At 45.2% G+C, this 21084-nt stretch overlaps 1 protein-coding gene across 3 annotated transcripts in view; it reads right to left on the bottom strand.

Moving 5' to 3' along the window:
* PLCXD2 (phosphatidylinositol specific phospholipase C X domain containing 2) overlaps nt 1-19421 on the bottom strand; it is a 55267-nt gene extending 35846 nt beyond the window's left edge. For all 3 annotated transcript variants that reach the window (XR_006339141.1, XR_006339142.1, XM_043892926.1), the window contains exon 1: nt 18687-19421. Coding sequence is in view for 1 of the 3 variants with exons in the window: in XM_043892926.1 (XP_043748861.1) it covers nt 18687-18846 (160 nt within the window). In the remaining 2 variants the exon portion in view is untranslated. The remainder of the gene's footprint in view (nt 1-18686) is intronic.
* Nucleotides 19422-21084: the final 1663 nt, after the last annotated feature.

The following is a 21084-nucleotide window of genomic DNA, read 5'->3' as shown; positions in this document are numbered from 1 at the left end:
ACACGCAAAACAGAAAAAGAGACACAGATGTACAGAACAGACTTTTGGACTCTGTGGGAGAAGGCGAGGGTGGGATGTTTCGAGAGAATAGCATCGAAACATGTATATTATCCAGGGTGAAACAGATCACCAGCCCAGGTGGGATGCATGAGACAAGTGCTCGGGCCTGGTGCACTGGGAAGACCCAGAGGGATCGGGTGGAGAGGGAGGTGGGAGGGGGGATCGGGATGGGGAATACGTGTAAATCCATGGCTGATTCATGTCAGTGTATGACAAAAACCACTACAATATTGTAAAGTAATTAGCCTCCAACTAATAAAAATAAATGAAAAAAAAATCAAGACATTCAGGGTGGAATCTGCCAAAGTTCTGAGTATACAATTAACGATATTTGAAGTGTAATACTGAAGTTATGAAATGGAGAGGATATTTGAAGTCTTGGCCTGAAAATGTAGTTCGTATCAGTAAGTCCTAGTGATTTGCAACCAGGAAAATACTAGTTATTGTAACCTGTTCTAAACTGCATTAAAGATTCTTTTGTCATATCACACACACACAAAAAAGAAGAATTTAATCTTGTCCAAAGAGAGGTCTGGTCTTTGTCTTAGGCCTCTGGGAGGCAATCTCTTAAGCCCTTGGAATATTCTGCCTGATAAGAGTATCTTTGTTTACTTGAGAGCTTTGGGACAACATCAAAAAGTCTGAGGATGTGATTTATGACAAGGGTTTTGAGTCAGGCAGGAACAGGCTTGACGTCTGTGGGGCAGGATGCTGAGGTCAGGCAGGTGGACCCTCAGCAAAGACTCTGGACGCCAAGGACTGGATGAGCTTCCTCAGTTTGCAATGCTTTGTGTGTATCATCACGTATCAATACCAGGACAGCAGCTCTGCCCACGTCTCCAGAGGAGACAACAACTGGAAGCTCCACGTTTGGGATTTCTTTGGACTCTTCATGTGGTTGATTGTAACTTGTGGCCTTTAGCTGTATTCAATAGCAACTGAGTATAACAGCTTTCAGTGAGTTCTGTCAGTCCTTCTAGCAAATTGTCAAACCTAAGAGTGACCTTGAAGACCCCCAGACTTGCAACTGTTGTCAGGGTGAGGGCAGACTTATACACTGCGCGTCCTCTTACTTTGCACTTCTGAAATAAGTACTACAATTATTTCCATATAAAGATGAGAAAACTAAGCCACAGAGAGGTTAAACTATCTATGTGAAGTCAAACTTTTTATTTGAGGTCACATAATGACCCAGATAATCACGATGGTGTGATCACTCACCTAGAGCCAGACATCCTGGAATGTGAAGTCAAGTGGGCCTTAGGAAGCATCACTACGAACAAAGCTAGTGGAGGTGATGGAATTCCAGTTGAGCTATCTCAAATCCTGAAAGATGATGCTGTGAAAGTGCTGCACTCAATATGCCAGCAAATTTGGAAAACTCAGCAGTGGCCACAGGACTGGAAAAGGTCAGTTTTCATTCCAATCCCAAAGAAAGGCAATGCCAAAGAATGCTCAAACTACCGCACGATTGCACTCATCTCACACACTTGTAAAGTAATGCTCAAAATTCTCCAAGCCAGGCTTCAGCAATATGTGAACTGTGAACTTTCAGATGTTCAAGCTGGATTTAGAAAAGGCAGAGGAACCAGAGATCGAATTGTCAACATCTGCTGGATCATTGAAAAAGCAAGAGAGTTCCAGAAAAACATCTATTTCTGCTTTATTGACTATGCCAAAGCCTCTGACTGTGTGGATCACAATAAACTGTGGAAAATTCTGAAAGACATGGGAATACCAGACCAGCTGACCTGCCTCTTGAGAAATCTGTATGCAGGTCAGGAAGCAACAGTTAGAACTGGACATGGAACAGACTGGTTCCAAATAGGAAAAGGAGTACGTCAAGGCTGTATGTTGTCACCCTGCTTATTTAACTTATATGCAGAGTACATCATGAGAAACGCTGGGCTGGACGAAGCACAAGCTGGAATCAAGATTGCCGGGAGAAATATCAATAACCTCAGATATGCAGATGACACCACCCTTATGGCAGAAAGTGAAGAACTAAAGAACCTTTTGATGAAAGTGAAAGAGGAGAGTGAAAAAGTTGGCTTCAAGCTCAACATTCAGAAAACTAAGATGATGGCATCCGGTCACATCACTTCATGGCAAATAGATGGGGAAACAGTGGAAACAGTGGCTGATTTTATTTTGGGGGGCTCCAAAATCACTGCAGATGGTGATTGCAGCCATGAAATTAAAAGACGCTTACTCCATGGAAGGAAAGTTATGACCAACCTAGATAGCATATTAAAAAGCAGAGACACTACTTTGCCAACAAAGGTCTGTCTAGTCAAGGCTATGCTTTTTCCAGTGGTCATGTACGGATGTGAGAGTTGGACTATAAAGAAAGCCGAGTGCCGAAGAATTGATGCTTTTGAACTGTGATGTTGGAGAAGACTCTTGAGAGTCCCTTGGACTGCAAGGAGATCCAACCAGTCCATCCTAAAGGAGATCAGTCCTAGGTGTTCACTGGAAGGACTGATGCTGAAGCTGAAACTCCAATACTTTGGCCCCCTGATGTGAAGAGCTGACTCATTTGAAGAGGCCCTGATGCTGGGAAAGATTGAGGGCAGGAGGATAAGGGGACAACAGAGGATGAGATGGTTGGATGGCATCACCGACTCGATGGACATGGGTTTGGGTGTACTCTGGGAGTTGGCGATGGACAGGGAGGCCTGGCATGCTGCAGTTCATGGGGTCGCAAAGAGTCGGACACGACTGAGTGACTGAACTGAACTGAACTATTATCTAGGATTTGATCCCAGGGCCACTAAAACAGAAACCACCCTTGGAACTACTTCTATATATTGCCTCTGATGTGAATAAAAATTAAATATAGATGTAAGATAAAACTGTGAGGTTCTAAGTCAGAGAAAACAAGACCTGGAGCTGACTGTGGCTCAGATCATCAGCTCCTTATTGCAAAATTCAGGCTCAAGTTGAAGAAAGTAGGGAAAAGCACTAGGCCATTCAGGTATGACCTAAATTGAATCCCTTATGATTATACAGCGGAAGTGACAAAAAGATTCAAGGGAAGAGATCCGGTAGACAGAGTGTCTGAAGAACTATGGACAGAGATACCATTGTACAGGAGACGATGACCAAAACCATCCCCAAGAAAAACAAATTCAAGAAGGCAAAGTGATGGTCTGACGAGGCCTTACAAATAGCTGAGGAAAGAAGAGAATCGAAAGACAGAGGAGAAAAGGAAAGATATACCCAAATGAATGCAGAGTCCCACAGAATAGCAAGAAGAGATAAGAAAGCCTTCCTCAGTGATCAATGCGAAGAAATAGAGGAAAGCAGTAGAATGGGAAAGACTAGAGATCTCTTTAAGAAAATTGGAGATACCAAGGGAACATTTCATACAAAAATGGGCACAATAAAGGACAGAAACGGTATTGACCTAACAGAGGCAGAAGGCATTAAGAAAAGGTGGCAAGAATACACAGAAGAACTATACCAAAAACCCCTTAATGGCCCAGTTAACCATGATGATGTGGTCACTCACTTAGAGCCAGACATCCTGGAGTGTGACGTCAAGGGGGCCTTAGGAAGCATGTACATGAACAGCGCTAGTGAAGCCACAGGACTGGAAAAGGTCAGTTTCCATTCCAGTGAAAGGAGGGCAGTGCTAAACAATGTTCAAATTACGTACAAACGCACTCATTTCACGTGCCAGCAAGGTCATGCTCGAAATCCTTCAAGCCAGGCTTCCGCAGTAAGTGGACGGAGAACTTCCAGATGCGCAAGCTGGATCCAGAGAAGGCAGAGGAGCCAGAGATCAAATTGCCAACATGTGCTGGAACATAGAAAAAGCAAGGGAATCCCAAAAAACCACATCTACTTCTGCTTCATTGACTATGCTAAGGCCTTTGACGGTGTGGATCACAACAAACTGTGGAAACTTCTTAAAGAGATGGGAATACCAGACCACCTTACCTTACCAGGAACAACAGACTGGTTCCCTATCGGGAAAGGAGTACGTCAAGGCTTATATTGTCACCCTGCTTATTTATCTTATATGCAGAGTACTTCATTCGAAATGCTGGGCTGGAATCAAGATTGCTGGGAGAAATATCAACAACCTCAGATATGCAGATGATACCATTTTAATAGCAGAAAGTGAAGAGCCTCTTGATGAAGGTGAAAGAGGAGAGTGAAAAAGCTGGCTTAAAACTCAACATTCAGAAAACTAAGATCACGGTATCAAGTCCTATCACTTCATGGCAAATAGATGGGGAAAATGTATAAATAGTGTCATATTTCATTTTCTTGTGCTCCAAACCAATGTGGACAACACTGCAGCCAAGAAATTAAAAGATGCTTTCTCCTTGGAAGAATAGCTATAACAAACTTAGACAGTGTATGAAAAAGCAGAGACATCACTTTGCTGACAAAGGTGTATATAGTCCAAGCATAGTTTTTCTAGTAGTCATGTATGGATGTGAGATACACACATCTTTGGGCCATAAAGATGGCTGAGTGCCTAAGAATGGATTCAAACTGTGGTGCTGGAGAAGACTTTTGAGAGTCCCCTGGGCTTGCAAGGAGATCAAACCAGTCAATCCTAAAGGAAATCAACCCTGAATACTCATTGAAAGGACTGATGCTGAAGCTGAAGCTCCAATACTTTGGCCACCTGATGCGAAGAACTGACTCATTGGAAAAGACCCTGATGCTGGGAAAGATTGAAAACAGGAGGAGAAGGGGACAACAGAGGATGAGATGGTTGGATGGCATCACTGACTCAATGGACATGGGTTTGAGCAAACTCAGGGAGATAGTGATGGACAGAAAAGCCTGGTTTGCTGCAGCTCATGGGGTCACAGAGTCCAACATGACTTAGTGACTGGACGACAACAAGATAAAAAATATTAAGAGCAGACATGAAAATGAACATGTCTTTAAATGCTAAAGATGTTTCTGGCAGCTTTTATAGGAAAGCACCTTGTATTATGACTCACTTATTTAATGTTTATGAATATGGCAATAAATTTTATCTGCAATTGTGCATATTAAAATAGGTCTGTGGCCTGAGCTAAGAACACACTTATTTGCAAAAGTATGTAGAGAATTGAGCCTGATGGTTATTAAATACAGCAAAATATTTGTTAAAAAAAAAAAAGAAACCTTTAGAATCCTTGGGGAAAATCTCCTTGTCCCTTGCCTTTCCACTTTAATTACCTGCATGTGACTCAGGTCACAGTCCTTCGCCTGTGAGCTCACGTGACGTAACCACACAGATCTAACTGCTCTTCGCCCTGTGCTGCTTGGGACACTGCTGGTAACTATCTCCACGTCTGTCACGGATAGCTGACCATATCTCCATACTTAGTAAGTTTCTGGCATATAGTAGGTATCGAGTACATGTACACAGAAGTGCAAGCACGCCTGTTTGAGTGAATAGTTCTTTAAAGGTTTGCTTAAGGCAGATGAGCCGAGGTCTCCTCATCCTTTCCCAAACTTCTCTCTGGTCTATCCATCTTCCTTAAACAGGTGGAGTTCACGCTCTGCACCTTCCCTCCCCCAGCACCTGAGTGTCCCCAGCTCCACTTATCTCTATCTGTCCTTCTAGCTTGAGTTATCTGGGTCAATGAAGAGGGATGTGTTAAATACAGAGGACGGAAACAAACCAGAAAGGATGATGAAAGGAACTGCTAGAATAAAATATGGTATTGCAAAATTTAAAAGAAAAAGTCCCAGAGAGTAGATTTCCTGCAACTTAAGCGCATGTAAATTATCTTTTAATAACATCTCCTTGGGGCTTCCTGTCTTATGCACCTAAATTAGGTCCTTGGGGGAAAAAGAAATCCACATTTATAGAGAACTTGACTCCATTCTGATAAGGGCTGAAAGGCTGAGGCATCTTTAGGATGTACGAAATAGAGCCAACACAGACCCAAGGTTCATGATCAGGGGACTGCTTAACAGTTTCCCAAACCAATGAATAATATCTTTAAAGCTTGCCAACCCAATGGGATAAACTTGATCCATCATACTCAATCGTCTTCCATGGGGCATGTGGGAGAGTATTAAAAATAACTGCTATACTTTCAGCAAAATTTGAGAGAGCCATGTAGCCAATTTAATTTTTAATCAGTTACCTATTTAATTCATATTTATTCACAGTGCAAAAAGCCAACTGCGTTTTGAAGCAAGGCAGAACATTTGGAAGCAGAGGATGTAGATCAACATATTTTTCATGTTCTGAGAAGCCAAAGGGCATGCCACTGTCTGAGAACAGACCTCAGTCTGGGAATCCAGAGAGCTGCTCCTGGTCTAGCCCAAGTGGCTTGATGAGCTAGAGAAAACTGAAATAAATCAGGGGTTCTCATGGTGCTTTCAGACCTGGAATGTTGTCAAGTGAAATATTTATATATATGCAAGTAAAGCTTCTCTGGTTCAAAGGCCCGTCCAGACAGTCCCACTTCTGGCCTGGAGATGTCCTTGTGGGGCTCAAGGGGGAGCCAAGCCTCCTAAGAACTCTGCAGGGGATCAAGGGAATTCATTGCCTGAGACAGTCTCCAAATATTCTACAATTTATGCAAGTCAAAGTGTTTTTCAATTCCATGTATGGGAGACATTTTATATAGGTGGGTAATTATCTTTCTTTGAAAGACTTTCTCTTCCTTAAATGTCCACTAGACACTAATACCCAAATAAGATACTGTAGAGGTAACTCATTGATAACAAAGTCTTCCTCTATTTTGCTAATTACAACCCTGATCTGTCTCTGAACAGATGGCATAATTTTTGGTGAAATAACACCTCACAAAGGGCACTTGGTCATCCTCTGATGAGGCTTCTCAGCTCTGAGATAATCATACTTTAATAACTTTTCCTTTCAACACAAAAGAAAGAATAATATGAAGGTTTAGGGAGAACAGGAAAATGTTCAGAGAGGAGAAAAATTAGATTAAATACTCAACTGCAAAATTCTCCCACTTTTACTAAGACTCCTGGTGTAACCCTAGAAGTCACTGTGTAAAATAAATGGTATTTCATAATGTGGTAATGTAACTATTAATAAAAAGTTTCCACTTCACAGATGGCTTGTGGCGTGGTGCACATAGCTCCCCTCCCCTCCCCCACTGCAAGCTGCCTCCACGGTAGGGAAGGAATGAAACAAGAAATGACAGGATTCCTACAGAATGAGCAGAACAGCGAACATGCTCGGGAGGGTGGGAGCATCACTTATCTATGACTAGAAGTTCAGGATAGCTTTCTTGAAAGAAGTAAAGTTTTAGTTGAAATCTAATTATGTATACACACACACACACATATATATATAAATATAATGAAGACACTAATTTCAAACTCAAATCATCTTACACTGAATATAACAACAGATGTGAGTGAGCGTAGGAGGTTGGGCAAATTGTAAGATTTAGCTCTGGAAATCATTTCCACTGGATGCCATCTATCTCTTCTCCCAATTCTGAAATATTCTATGGGTGCTTCAAACCCAGCATGTTCAAACTAAACATATCTGTTTCCCTCCATCACCCCTAAAACCCTAAAACTTGTGTATCCCTATTTCTGGGAATACCATCTCCCTCCTCCCAGTTACCCCAAACAGTTGTACATTCTCTTTGACCCTCCAATGACTCGCCAAGGCCTGCTGACACTTCCTTCTATATATCTCCCACATCTGTCCTTTCTCTTTTATCCACATCCTTTTTTATCCACATTCTCTTTTACCACTATCCTCCTCAGGTCAATATCATCTCCCACTTGGATGAGCTCATCAACAATTTAAGTGGTCCCCTTGATTCCCATACTTCCCAACTCAAATACCTTTTGTGAACTGCAGCCAGAGTGATCTTTCCAAAACACAAAGCTTCTCTGTCATTCACCTGCTTAACACTCTTCCTGCGCCTTTTAAGGTAGAGCTAAATCACTTTAAGGGTTTCCCTGGTGGTTGAGTCGGTGAAGAATCTGGTGCAATGCAGGAGTCCCAGGTTCAATCCCTGGGTTGAAAAGATCCCCTAGAGAAGGGAATGGCTACCCACTCCAGTATTCTTGTCCGGAGAATTCCACGGTCAGAGGAGCCTGGTGGGCTACAGTCCTTGGGGTCACAAAGCCGGACAGGACTGAGTGACTCTACAGTCAAATCACCTTAACGTGGCTTCCAAGACCTCTGGTATCTGTCACTTTCCTCCTGGCTCCCTCCTCTGCCTACAGTAAACTACAGTGAACTATCTGGGTTTGTTAAATGGGCCATTTTCTCTCTTCAAGGTCTTCACCCTTATTGTTTCATCTTCTAGGATACTCCTAGCCTTATTCCTCTTATCCTGGGGGCTGGTCCTGACGTGTTCTTCAGATTACAGTGTATTCATCACTTCCTTCTGGGGGTATCCCTGTCTCCCAGGGACATGAGATATCCCTGCTGTGTGCTTCTATCAACAGCAACCTTTACCTCCCCCATCATCTTACATAGCATGTTGTATTATAACCGTTTGATTAAATGCCCATTTCTCCAACTAGATTGTAAGTTCTCTGAGGGCAGGAGCCATGTCCGTGTTGATCATCACTGAATCACCAGTGCCCGGGAGAGGACCTGGCATATGCAAGATAATCAACACATATGTACTAAGTAGATTGAAAGAAATAATGAATTTGTCATACTACCCCTCAGCAGCCCTAATAACTGATGGGCCATTTTGTTTCTCTTCTCCCTATGCAGTTATTTTAGGGCTTTAAATCCATTCCTGATCAAGTCTTTAACTAGCTGCTTTTTTGCCTTTGGGATAACGTTTAATGTTTCATCTTGGCATGACACATAGGCTCGTTAGCCTACTTTCCTGGGCTTATCTCCATTACTTTGTTTAAATGAAATCGATGCTTGGGTTTCCTCAAGGAAACATGATCTCCCAGTCCTTGGTACCCCAGCACTGTCTCACTCTCCTCTCTACCTGTAACAACTGGATACACACTCGTTGCTGTTTATGCTCTTTATATCAACGCAGGGTGATCTCCTCTTGGAAGTCCAATCTACCAAGTTTTCCTCCTCCTACCAATAATGGAATAGGTGTCGGTTTTCTGAGTGTTTTTGTGTCCTGTGTATTTTTATTCATAATGTTTGAACTTTGGCTTTCTACTTTTATGATCAGAACTTCATTAGGAGCAGAGAGAATAATCTTATTTATCTCTCTATCACCTAATTTAACACAGTACCTGACACAAAAGGGCCACTTAATATCCTTTGAATACTTTCCTTTTAAATGAAAAACTTTTTAAAAATACAGGTAATGAGAAGAAAAAGGAGAAGGAGAAGCAAAACAAACACCAGTAATTTTTTTTAGCTAAACTGACACGATGTGCTCATGTTATTCCCATGGTGGTCTGTGCAGACACCTCCTGCCGGGGCAATCTCCGAAACTCAAACCAGGGAGGAAGGAGAGAGGGAGGGAGGGGAGAAGGGAGAGGGAACAGGGAGGGAGGAGTGGATGGGCAGACGCTGCCTTCACCTCTATCTGCTCAGCGTGTGTTTTCTGTCTGGCTTCAGTACTTTAGCATATTGCTTTCAGTATATAAGCCTTCAGTCCGCCAGAGTCTAGGACGGCCCATTCTCACCATCACTGCAGACACCTCCAAGCTCCAAGACATTTGCATTATGAGGTACAACTGCTTCCTGTATTTTTTTTTCTTTACTTAGATTTTTGTTAGGTCTGTACAGAGGAAAAAAATAATACTGATAGAATATTCTCTGAGAAGATATAATGCCCTCCAGCCAATAGTTCTAGAATAACCAGAAATTACTTTTCAAAACCCTGTTATTTTCTTAGAAAATGTCAACTGCTTAGTAGCCAAGGAATCCAAAAAAGACTGCCGATGTCTCATAGATAACATGAGCTAGACATCCCATGAGAGCGGTATAGGTCTCTGTGGCCAACCCACGTGACCTGGGAGCTACCCAGAGATCTACAAATGCCATCCTCCCAGGGACTGTTTGAGCCTCACTGGCATTCAGCAACCTAACTCCCACATTTCTGTAGATGTGAGAAGGTGGAAGGACTCCTACTCATCACGTGTGTGTAAATACTCAGACAGATTTAGTCACAGGTCTCCTCCACCTAAATTTGGTTCTTGACGTGTGTTCAAATTCTTTTCACACACACAAATACACCCACCTATTACCATTTCTATAAATAATCCCTCCTCTGCAGGCCTGGTATGAAACTCTAATTAGGGTTAGTCAGCATTTACAAAGTGGTTTGTGCTTTTCTGAGGCGAAGTTCCAGGAGCTGGAGCGCTTCACGACCATTCCCTCTAGTGTGCCTGTGCATAAAAGCTCTCCGAGGTCAGGGAGAGTTGTGGAGCCAGCCTGTCACATGCAGCAGAGAGCAGGTCAGAGCACGTGTCAGAAGCCGAATCCCCCGCCTCAGAAGCGGTCTGAAACAGCAGCATGCAGGTGACGGCAGCAGGCTCGTGGGATCTGAAACGTCAGTGGGCAAGTCCTGCAGGATTTTTAGAAACGGGAAACGATGGCGGGCTCTCCTGGGGGTGAGGCTGAGGGCACGACTGTGTATGGGTTTGGGGGTGGGCAGGATGTGTGCATTTGCATGTGTGGATAATGCATGTGTTTGGAGGGATCAGGAGGCTTTCCACTGCTGGGGAAGGTGTTGAAAAGATTTGTTTAAAGGAAAGTATTTTGCAATATTCCTACTCTTCATCTGGTGATAAAATGACTGGGTTAGGAGTATAAGTTCTGGGGCCACGAGGAGAGCATTCTGCAACATGGTCCTGTCACAGAGAGTCAAATTTTCCCAAAGGCTTTGGATGGCTGGAGATGACAAAGTTTGGGACAGGGGGATAAAGTAGCTGAATAGGATTTCTGGCTCTCTTGATCAGTTCCCCACAGACTGCATTTAAGACTCTTTTGGTACTCACAATCTGGGCTACCCACCAGGTAGCCTTCCCTTAACTCCAAGTCCCCTTGAAGGGAGGACCATTCAAGTTACCTTGGTATGGTCAGACAGAGAACATGCAGCCACATGACTTAATTGGAAGGTCAGCCCCTTAACGAGATTGCAGATTACCTGAAGGAACAGACAGCATTTTACAACTCTTTTTTGCTGTCCATTCCCGACACAGGCTTTCAATAAATGGCTATCATGACTAATTTTTTAAAAAGATGCATTATTTTGTGACAGATGCTGTTCTTAGCATGCTCTATGAATTTATTTAAATTCTCAAACTAACCAAATGAGGTAGTGCCACTATTACCTCTGTTTTGAAGAGATAATAGTGAGCATTGAGACATGAAGAAGTAAAGTAACTTGTTCAAGGTCACAGAGTCATGAGGGGCAGAGCTGGGATTCAAATCCAGACAGTGTGGCTTTAGCATTCAGACTCCAGACCAACCCACGATTCCACTTCTTACAGATATGCGGGATTCCTGAATTTCTTGTGCTTTCGTGTGACTGGGGCAGGGACAGGATCTCAGGAAGTGAAGAACCTTCTTAGAAGAGAAACCTACTAATACAAACACTAAATCACAGCCTCTTTTTATTCCTCACCATCACCACCTGGAAGAAGAAAATGAAACACAACAGCAACAAAAATGTCCTCCCACTTAAGATACGATTTTGGTTGCGTGTGATTTTTTTTTTTCCCTTGATTGGGTCAGCCCTGGTAGATTCGGCTTGGTCCTTGGTTTTCCACAGCCTCAGATTCCACAGCCTCTGTAGGCGAATGAGTTGCTTCGAGGGCCAGCTCAGGGTTTGTGATATCCCCAGAGTGGCGCCAACATACCCTTCTGGTCCACAGTGGATTTTGCGCCCTTTAGGGTCCCCATCCTGGTGAGATGCACCAGACCTGACCCAACTTCCAGATGCAGGACTGGAGTAGTGATTCCCTCCGTCCTGCTCTCACAGGGATTCCGTCTCCCTGCACACATGTGGGAAGTGAGTGTGGGGCCACAGGAGAAGAGCTATAGGAACCGTCAGTAGTCAAAGGCGGACAGGACTGCATAGGAAAAGGACAGGATTCCAGAAGGATGAAAGAGGAGAGGGGGGCACATCACCCGCCAGATGAGCGCAGAGAACGCTCTGGGAATTGAGAGCAGTGAGGTCTGCACGAGGGCTGGTGCTGGAGAGGGGGAGGCTGGGACACAGGCGGGTTGGTGGAAGGAAGGGGAAGAGTGAAGAAGAAAGGGCAGCAGGCTGAGGCTGCAGCCACAGGGGAAACACGAGCCGCTCACACCTGACCAGGGAAGAGGGAAGACAGAAAGGATGCGGGATGAAGGACTGTTCCCAGGGCAGCGGTGACACCAGAGACCTGCTTCTGATCCGTCTGACTCTGACTCGGAATTTCCGTGTCCAGTGGGGCTCAGTGATGAGCCTTATCTAGAGCCATAGTAATGTTATGCAAAGATAACAAGAAACCGATTGGAAAATATTCAGAGTGTTCCATACGGCATTCACAGAAGGGGAACCTAACCTGCCTATTCGGTTTAGCTCTGGTCACAGCTGAACATGATGGGGGCTGCAAGCCACTTCTCCAGCATTCTCACTGTCCTGTTCCACGCGCTGACGACTGACTCAGCGTTATCAGTGATGGAGCCGCTGTCCTGTGCTAGGACTTAGGATTGTTAAGGGCAACAAGCCATATTCTCTGGGTACAGATTGTACCCAGATGATGCGGAAGAAGACGGGTGGAGAAGTGCAGCGATACAGATGTTAATGAAGCCTTCCTGAGGGGCAGCAGAGGCAGTCGTCCAGCCTTTTCCCAAACACACCTCCACTCCTAAGCTTAACTCTTTTATTTCAAGTGGAAAGCTTCCTTCCCAACCCTGACCATATTTCTTGAAATCCTGACCAGGCCATATTTCTTGAAATCCTGACCATTCTTCAAATTCCAAGTCAAATGTCATTTTTTTTTAAAAAAAAAGTAGTTTCTATTCTTAAAAGCTGAAATTAACCTCTTCATTCTATGTGCTCAGGCATTTCCAACTCTTTGCGACTCTGTGGATTATAGCCCACCAGTCTCCTCCGTCCATGGGATTCTAGGCAAGAATACTGGACTGGGCTGCCATTCCCTTCTCCAGGAGATCTTCCTGACCCAGGGATCGAACCCCTGTCTCCCACACTGCAGGCAGACTCTTTATCGTCTGAGCCACCAGGGAAGACCGAGTTGCTACTCTTAAAAGCTGAAAATAATCCTTCCATTCTATGTGCATCTGTAACACTATTTACATCTCTGTTTTAATATTTAACCCAATTAGTTTTTTAAAATTGTGTATGGTGAATACACGTGTGTGTGTGTTTGTGTGTGTGTGTGTGTGTGTTTGTGTGTCTGTGTGTGTGTGTAAATATCTCTAAGCTGTAAGCTTGTTTGACGGTAGGATTGATGCCTGATTCTCCCACAGGCCTGAGCATGAGGTTTCTTTAAATGTACTCAGAGTATGTACAATTTGAATTACTCTACTTCTTAAAGCTCAACATTCAGAAAACTAAGATCATGGCATCTCATTCCATCACTTCATGGGAAATAGATGGGGAAACAGTGGAAACAGTGGCTGACTTTATTTTTTTGGGCTTCAAAATCACTGCAGATGGGGATTGCAGCCATGAAATTAAAAGACGCTTACTCCTTAGAAGGAAAGTTATGACCAACCTAGATAGCATATTAAAAAGCAGAGACATTACTTTGCCAACAAAGGTCCGACTGGTCAAGGCTATGGTTTTTCCAGCGGTCATGTATGGATGTGAGAGTTGGACTATAAAGAAAGCTGAGTGCCAAAGAATTGATGCTTTTGAACTGTGGTGTTGGAAAAGACTCTTGAGAGTCCCTTGGACTGCAAGGAGATCCAACTAGTCCATCCTAAAGGAGATCAGTTCTGGCTATTCATTGGAAGGACTGATGCTGAAGCTGAAACTCCAGTACTTTGGCCACCTCATGGGAAGAGTTGACTCATTGGAAAAGACCCTGATGCTACGAGGGATTGGGGGCAGGAGGAGAAGGGCACAACAGAGGATGAGATGGCTGGATGGCATCACCGACTCGATGGACATGAATTTGAATAGACTCCAGGAGTTGGTGATGGACAGGGAGGCTGGGCATGCTGCGGTTCATGGGGTCACAAAGAGTCGGACACAACTGAGCAACTGAACTGACTGACTGACTGATAGTCTGTTTTAGGATGCTAAAGTGAGAAGACTTTGCTTCATTCTAGCAATTGTGAGTCCTTGTCTGCACATGCCAAAAATAATTTCTTGTTCTGCAAGGCATAAAAAAGTTATAACCTTCAGACAAAAATGACCTAGTCATTTTTCTGTGTTTGTAGATGAATAGGCAAAAAAAAAGAAACAAAAAACCTTCAAACTAATCAAAGAATTTTTCATTTGGAAAGGACACTACCGTGGTGGCTCAGACGATACAGAACCCGCCTGCAGGGCAGGAGACCCAGGCTCAGTCCCCGGGTCGGGAAGGTCCCCTGGAGAAGGGAATGGCTACCCACTCCAGTGTTCTTACCTGGAGAATCCCATGGACAGAGGAGCCTGGCAGGCCACAGTCCATAGGATTGCAAAGAGTTGGACATGACTGAAGGGTTTTCGCTTTCACTTTTCTACATTTCATTTTAATTACAAATGAGGAAACTAAGCCCTAAGAAATCCAGATGCTTCCACAGTATCAAACCTCCAGAATCAACAACATCAAATTTCCAGACCCTTATGTTCAACGCTCTTTCCAATAGACCAAATAGATTATTTTTAAAAAGAGAGAAAATATGTTTTTTTTTAAAAAAGAAATAGCACTAAAATATATAGAGAAGAATTCACTGGAAACCACACACATTATAGAGAAAAACTTTCCTATCAGTCCATAGAAAAAAATGATGCTTTCACTAACATGAACAAAATTGTTTGTAGAGTTTAAAGCTTTAATTAAAAAATCTGACTTTTCCAGATTTTTCACCCTTAAGGTCTCAAATTATTCTATGCAGTGGGCAGGGAGAACTGTTCTGAGGTTCTTCTCCAAGATAGGTCAATATGTCTGGGTGAAACTGGTCGTTAACAGGTGTTCTTGACAGTTGTGGGCACGAAATAATACATCAAGGCTTTGCTGAGAGGTGCACGTTCATGCTTGCTCTCTCCCATCATGATCTAGGCAAATGCAACAGATGCACTCAAATCTGGCACAGTGAACTGCATCCCAGTTCTTCCATTGAGGTCAGAACCCCTGCCTTTCCCTGCCCTTTCCCATGTCACTGCTGCCCCACTCCCACCCTGACAGAGCTGGCCCACGGTAAAGACACCCTGGGTTGGCACATACAGAATAGGTCTAAGCACTACATTTGAATTTAAAACTTACTGGGTTCCAGTTCCAAGTGGGGATATCTTACTGGCTTCTGTTTCTGGACAGGGATGTATATGGGGCTTCCCACGTGGCTCTGTGGAATCTGCCTGCTGATGCAGGAGGCATGGATTCGATTCCTGGGTTGGGAAGATCTCCTGGAGAAGGAAATGGCAACCCATTCCAGTATTCTTGCTTGGAAAATCCCATGGATGGAGGAGCCTGGCAGGCTATAGTCCACGGGGTTGTAAAGAGTCAGACATGACTTAGTGACTAAACAACAACATACACATACATTTGTGTGTAACCTAGACAGCATATTAAAAAGCAGAGACATTACTTCACCAAAAAAAGTCTGTCTAGTCAAAGCTATGGTTTTTCCAGTAGTCATGAATGGTTGTGAGTTGGACTATAAAGAAAGCTGAGCACCGAAGAATTGATGCTTTTGAACTGTGGTGTTGGAGAAGACTCCTGAGAGTCCCTTGGATTACAAAGAGATCCAACCGGTCAATCCTAAAGGAAATCAGTCCTGAATATTCATTGGAAAGACAGATGTTGAAGCTGAAACTCCAATACTTTGGCCACCTGATGTGAAGAACTGACTCATTGGAAAAGACCCTGATGCTGGGAAAGATTGAAGTCAGGAGGACAAGGGGAAGACAGAAGATGAGATGGTTGGATGGCATCACCGACTCAATGGACATGAGTTTGAGTAAACTCCAGGAGTTGGTGATGGATAGGCAAGCCTGGAGTGCTGAAGTTTATGGGGTTGCAAAGAGTCGGACATGACTGAGCGACTAAACTGATATATATATATATATAAAATAGATAATATATATATAATATGTATACATATCTATGTATATATCTAGCTAGACAGTGATATATAATTGGTCAGATAAAAAAATCACCCAGTTTTAAAAGTTCCTTCATCTGTTGCAGAGGACAGTCTGGAAACTAGTTTTCAGCTACAGAACTCTCCCCCTTCCCCCCTCTAGCTGCTCTGAACTTCCCAGGGCCTCCTTAGGGTACAGGGAGAGTTCATGGGTTTTGGAGCCAATTACATAGGAGCTTAAATATTACTTCTGCTGTTTGTTACTGAGTGATCTTGAGAAAATTACTTAATCTCTCTGGACAATAATTGTCTTATCTCTAAAATGAGGTTACTACCCACCTGGAGGTGTAAGGGCTTGAGGTAGTACACGCCAGAAGGTGCTATGTGGGTGTGCTCAGTGAATAATAACTATTATGATGAAGGCGATGAGGAGGGGGAGGAAAAGAGGAACAAGGGGGAAGATGGTGGCCTCCACTCCCCGAATGGCTGTCTGTGTTTCAGAATCTCTCAGCGAGGCCTGGCAGAACTAGACTGCTAGTCCTTAGCTGGGGAATATGAAGCTCAAGGTAGAGAAAGGAGAACTAGTGTCGAGGAAGGGGTGCAGGGGCCGGGGAGGAGGGGGAAAGGGTTCACAAATGGCTAGAATTTAATATGTGGTTTTCATCTTCCGAGCTTTATATCTTTACATACACTCAAGTCCCATCCGCTGCTGGGAAAAGGGCATTCACAGCAATGAGTTCAATATCTTTTGAGAAGTCAAGGGCACTTTTTTTTTTTTTTTTGCTTAGAAGGACAGGACTTCACAAAGCATTGGCTGAACAAATCTCTGGGTCCCCTTGGTGGATAACCACAGAATTTCCAGTTACAGCAGCAGGCCCCACTATTTGCTAACTCTGGCAATTCTAGTAACTGGGAGAAACCCTAGAGATTACAGAACAAATGCCCAGCTCCTTTCTGGAGTCATGGGGTCAGAGTACACAGCCACATCATGGGCAGAGTTGCTGCTGTGGTCTGAACTGTCCAAAGTACAGCAGGAAGGAGGAAGTCTGAGCCTACCCGGACATGCCCCGAACGACAGAGTCATTTTGTGCCTGCCTAAGATGCCATTCTGTTTGCAAACACATTCTATTGGCCATACCACCTGACAAAACAATTCCGTCAAAAAGCCTAATGACAAATGACTCATATTAAAAGAGGCCTGTGCATCATTTCAGCAATGACTCCACAGGCATCAATTAAATAAGGAAAAGACCTGTTCTGAGGCACCACCGTCTGGTATTTCCCAGAGAGCCATAGTCAGTGGCTGATAAAACACAAGTGATCAAAACTATAAAGGAATTTAGCAACCCTCTCCTTGCTCAAAAGCAACAAGAGCCTATGAGGACAATGAACCTGGAAGACCTCCAAAAGAAGAGGCAACTCGGGAAAGGCTGCACCTGAAGCCGGCACAACTCTTCCTCATGCATAGAAAGCAAAGACCTGGGGTTGCATGAGGTCATCCTGTCTGCCACCAAAAGGCAGACTGCTCCCAGGGATGTTTGGGAGTTTGCCTGGTAGTCTAGGGGTGAAGGCAATTGTTATGTCTCCAGGGGAGAGAAAGGATTGGCAGTGGTCCATTCCCCGGCTCCTGGCAGTGCTTTCCAAGTATCAGAATCTAGACCTTGCCCAGCATCCAATACCAGGATCACTGTAGTCAACCTCCTTCCCTGGAAACCCAGCTTTAATCAGCTTTTGGATGGAAGGAAAAGGACAAACCTAACGAGCGTGTTGTCACAGTACACAGCCCCCAGCAGGGAGAGCGGTTGGTGCAAAAGTGGGTTCCAAGCCTTCGGTTCTAGATCAGCCAGGCGGACACCTGTGTGTATGTAGACAAAGCTTCAGACACCACTTCTTCATCACACCTAGTGACTGGCTGTGACAAGCACCTGTGTTCTCTATTTCTGGCTTTTCCAACAACAATAATATGTGCTTGGATACCCAGTCCTAGTTCTGAACCTCTTCTGAAATACTAATCTGTTTCTTGTTTCTCCACTATGCAAGGTCAGATAAATGAGACAGAAAACACTTTACAGTGTGAATTTTGAGCCAGATCTAAAATTGTTCATGACTTTTTATTCATTACCTCGATCTCTCCTTTTAATTTTGAGTGATTCAAGAAAACACATCCCTCACATACCCTGGCCCCAACATTAAGAAGGTAATGTTCTTATTCTAAGTCTATTCAAGAGCAAAACAAAAGACCCAAACAGACAAACAAACCAGAAATGGGGCTTCCGTTCTCAAGCCCCTTTTCGCCAGTGATGCAGCGCACTTAAATCTCTTTACAGCAGCTGCTTCACTGTTAAGCTTTTAGTTGGAAATAAAAAGAGGTTTAGTTAAGGTCAGTGACAATTATTTTCTCAGCACAACAGAAAGGCAGCCCAACCCCATTAACCACACTGAAATGGCAGAAGCAGAGTGGGTGGGAGTAGGAACAGAGGAGTACCTGGAATCGCCAGATTGGAAAGCGGGACGTGGTGGAGGCGAGGCGGGAGGGAGGCCATCCAGTCGGCATTGCAGACCTCCGGTGTCTTTGTCCCGCCGGGGTTGGGGGAGCAGATGGTCCCCATTCTGAGTTTCCTTCTTACCTTCCTAAACGCTAGCATCTCTTTCTGTCAGTCAGCGGTTCAAGCTCAGCCCAGTGCCACTCATTCAGCGATCATCATCGCCCAGGTTCTCCAGCGTTTCCGGGCCACCTCTGTCACGCCAGTCTTGCCCAAAGGCCTTCGTGCCCCGGGAAGACGCGGGGCAAGGACGAGGCTTCCCAGCCCCCAGCCCCCGCAGTCCCCACCCTCTCCGACCCAGCCGCTGTTCCCTTAATCTGCTCAGACCTAGCTTCCTTAAACTTCTTAGGTTCCCGCTCTGGACCGGGGAAACGGAGGCCCCTCGAAATAAATCGGACAGAAACTGAACGTCCTACGTCCTGCTCCAGCAGCCACGCCGGGAGCCACTCACACGGCAGGTGCCCACACGACACACCGACACGCCGGGGGCTCTGTCCGCTCTAGAGCGCCCGGGCGCACCACCCTCAGCGTGATTCACGCTTTCATGCGTGTCCCTGGGCTGGCCCGTAAGCCGGACCTGCCTGAGCGCCCTCCCCGGCTCCTCCGCACAGGTCCCCCCGGCCCCAGGCTTCCAGCAGGCGCTCAGAAGTGTAACCGGCGGCCCCGGGCTGCCGGCGGCCCCGCCCGGCACTGCCGGGCAGATTTGCCGGGCAAGGCGGCTTGTGATTGGCCGCTGGCAGAGGGCGCTCCGATTGGCCCGCGCCCTCACGGGCGGCCCCTCCGAGCGGCGCCCACCCCTCCGCCGCCCGCCCCGACCCCCCCTTCGGCTCCTCCCGCCTTCCTGCGCCCACCGCCGCCGCGGGCTGCGGGCGGGGGAGCAGGCACGCTTGGACGAGTCGGGGCTGGGATCGGACAGGTCTTCCTTCGGCTGGCGTTTCACGCAGTCAGCACGGAGGTTAAACGCAGCCACACGTTGCCCTCCTTCTTTCCCTCACGCACACACACATGCTCACGCACAGTGACAATAAGGCAGGGAGTAATGTAACATTTATAGGCAGCAGCAACGTGAGAGATAAAGAGGCTGGGGAAAGAGCACTATATCCTATCTGGATGACAGGTTCAAGGATGGCTTGTATTTCAACCATTACCTAAGATTCAGGTACACACTACTTATTCCCATTTTGCAGAAATGCAAATAATGATACTTCACATTTGCATTGCCTGTTGTTTGGAACCTTCTTCCAAATTCTTTGTCCCATTTACTCTTCACAGTATCCCAAAAAGTCAGGCAGGGTTGGTGGTAGGTTGGTGGTACGACCCCCTTTTCGTAGACGAAATGAAAAGTCCGGTTGCCTTCTGGGAACAGTTCATGTGGCGGCCCTATTTGGAAATCCCATTTTGGAATAAGATCCTTGAGCCCAGAGGCTTGTGGGCACAGAAACCCATTTCTGTGCTTTCTTCAATATTCCCTACACTCTCAAACGGTCCTTTCCCACGGTGTAAACTATAGGGTCTCTGTAATAATGAGAACTTCGGACATCGATAACCGCAGGAACACCCTGGCAAATAGGCAAATGGAGAAAAACAACTAGACCTTGATGGTGGGACCCTGGAGGGTGTCAGGCCAGGCAGCTCCCCAGTGACTCCGGAGGGCTTACGGGAAAAGGAAACACAACTTCTGCCAAAAGCAGACAGAAGGCTCCAGGTCAGCTGACACTTAATCACCGAATGGCCCCACCTCCTCATCTCCAAGGTAACTACACGGCAGCGAAGCGACCGCTTTTCGGTACGCTTAACCTTGCTGCATAGCGCCCCCTTTTGACGTTTTATTAAACTTCCTCTTCTAGCCTATTACTGACATTCGTTTAAACCTGCTTTTCAGCCTTTTGAGCTGTGCAAAAATACCAAAAGTTGTGTTTGTTTCCTGAAGGAGTGAGTGACAAGAGAAAGTGAAAGTCGCTCAGACGTGTCCGACTGTTTGCTACCCCGTGGACTACACAGCCCATGGAATTCCCCAGGCCTGAAGTCTGGAGTGGGCAGCCTTTCCCTTCTCCATGGGATCTTCCCAACCCAGGGGTCGAACCCAGGTCTCCTGCATTGCAGGCGGATTCTTTACCAGCTGAGCCACAAGGAAGACTTGGTTATTAAAAAGAAAGCCTACACTGTTTATCATTCAGCCTCTGATCCTTAGAGAGCACTTCAGTGTAAGTGCTGTACATGTTGGGAATGACTGTCTCCTGGCAGTTTTAGTCAGTGAAATGCCCCCTCACCCCACCCATATTCTTGAAGGAATATCCCAAGATTTACTTTTGAAATGTCACCTTTTCTGGGCTTCCTTAA

The sequence above is a fragment of the Cervus elaphus genome, chromosome 31 (genome assembly GCF_910594005.1).
Source record: "Cervus elaphus chromosome 31, mCerEla1.1, whole genome shotgun sequence".
Classification (NCBI taxonomy): domain Eukaryota; kingdom Metazoa; phylum Chordata; class Mammalia; order Artiodactyla; family Cervidae; genus Cervus; species Cervus elaphus.
The sequence above is the reverse complement of the archived record's forward strand: the minus strand, read 5'-3'. Positions and strand labels throughout refer to the sequence as shown.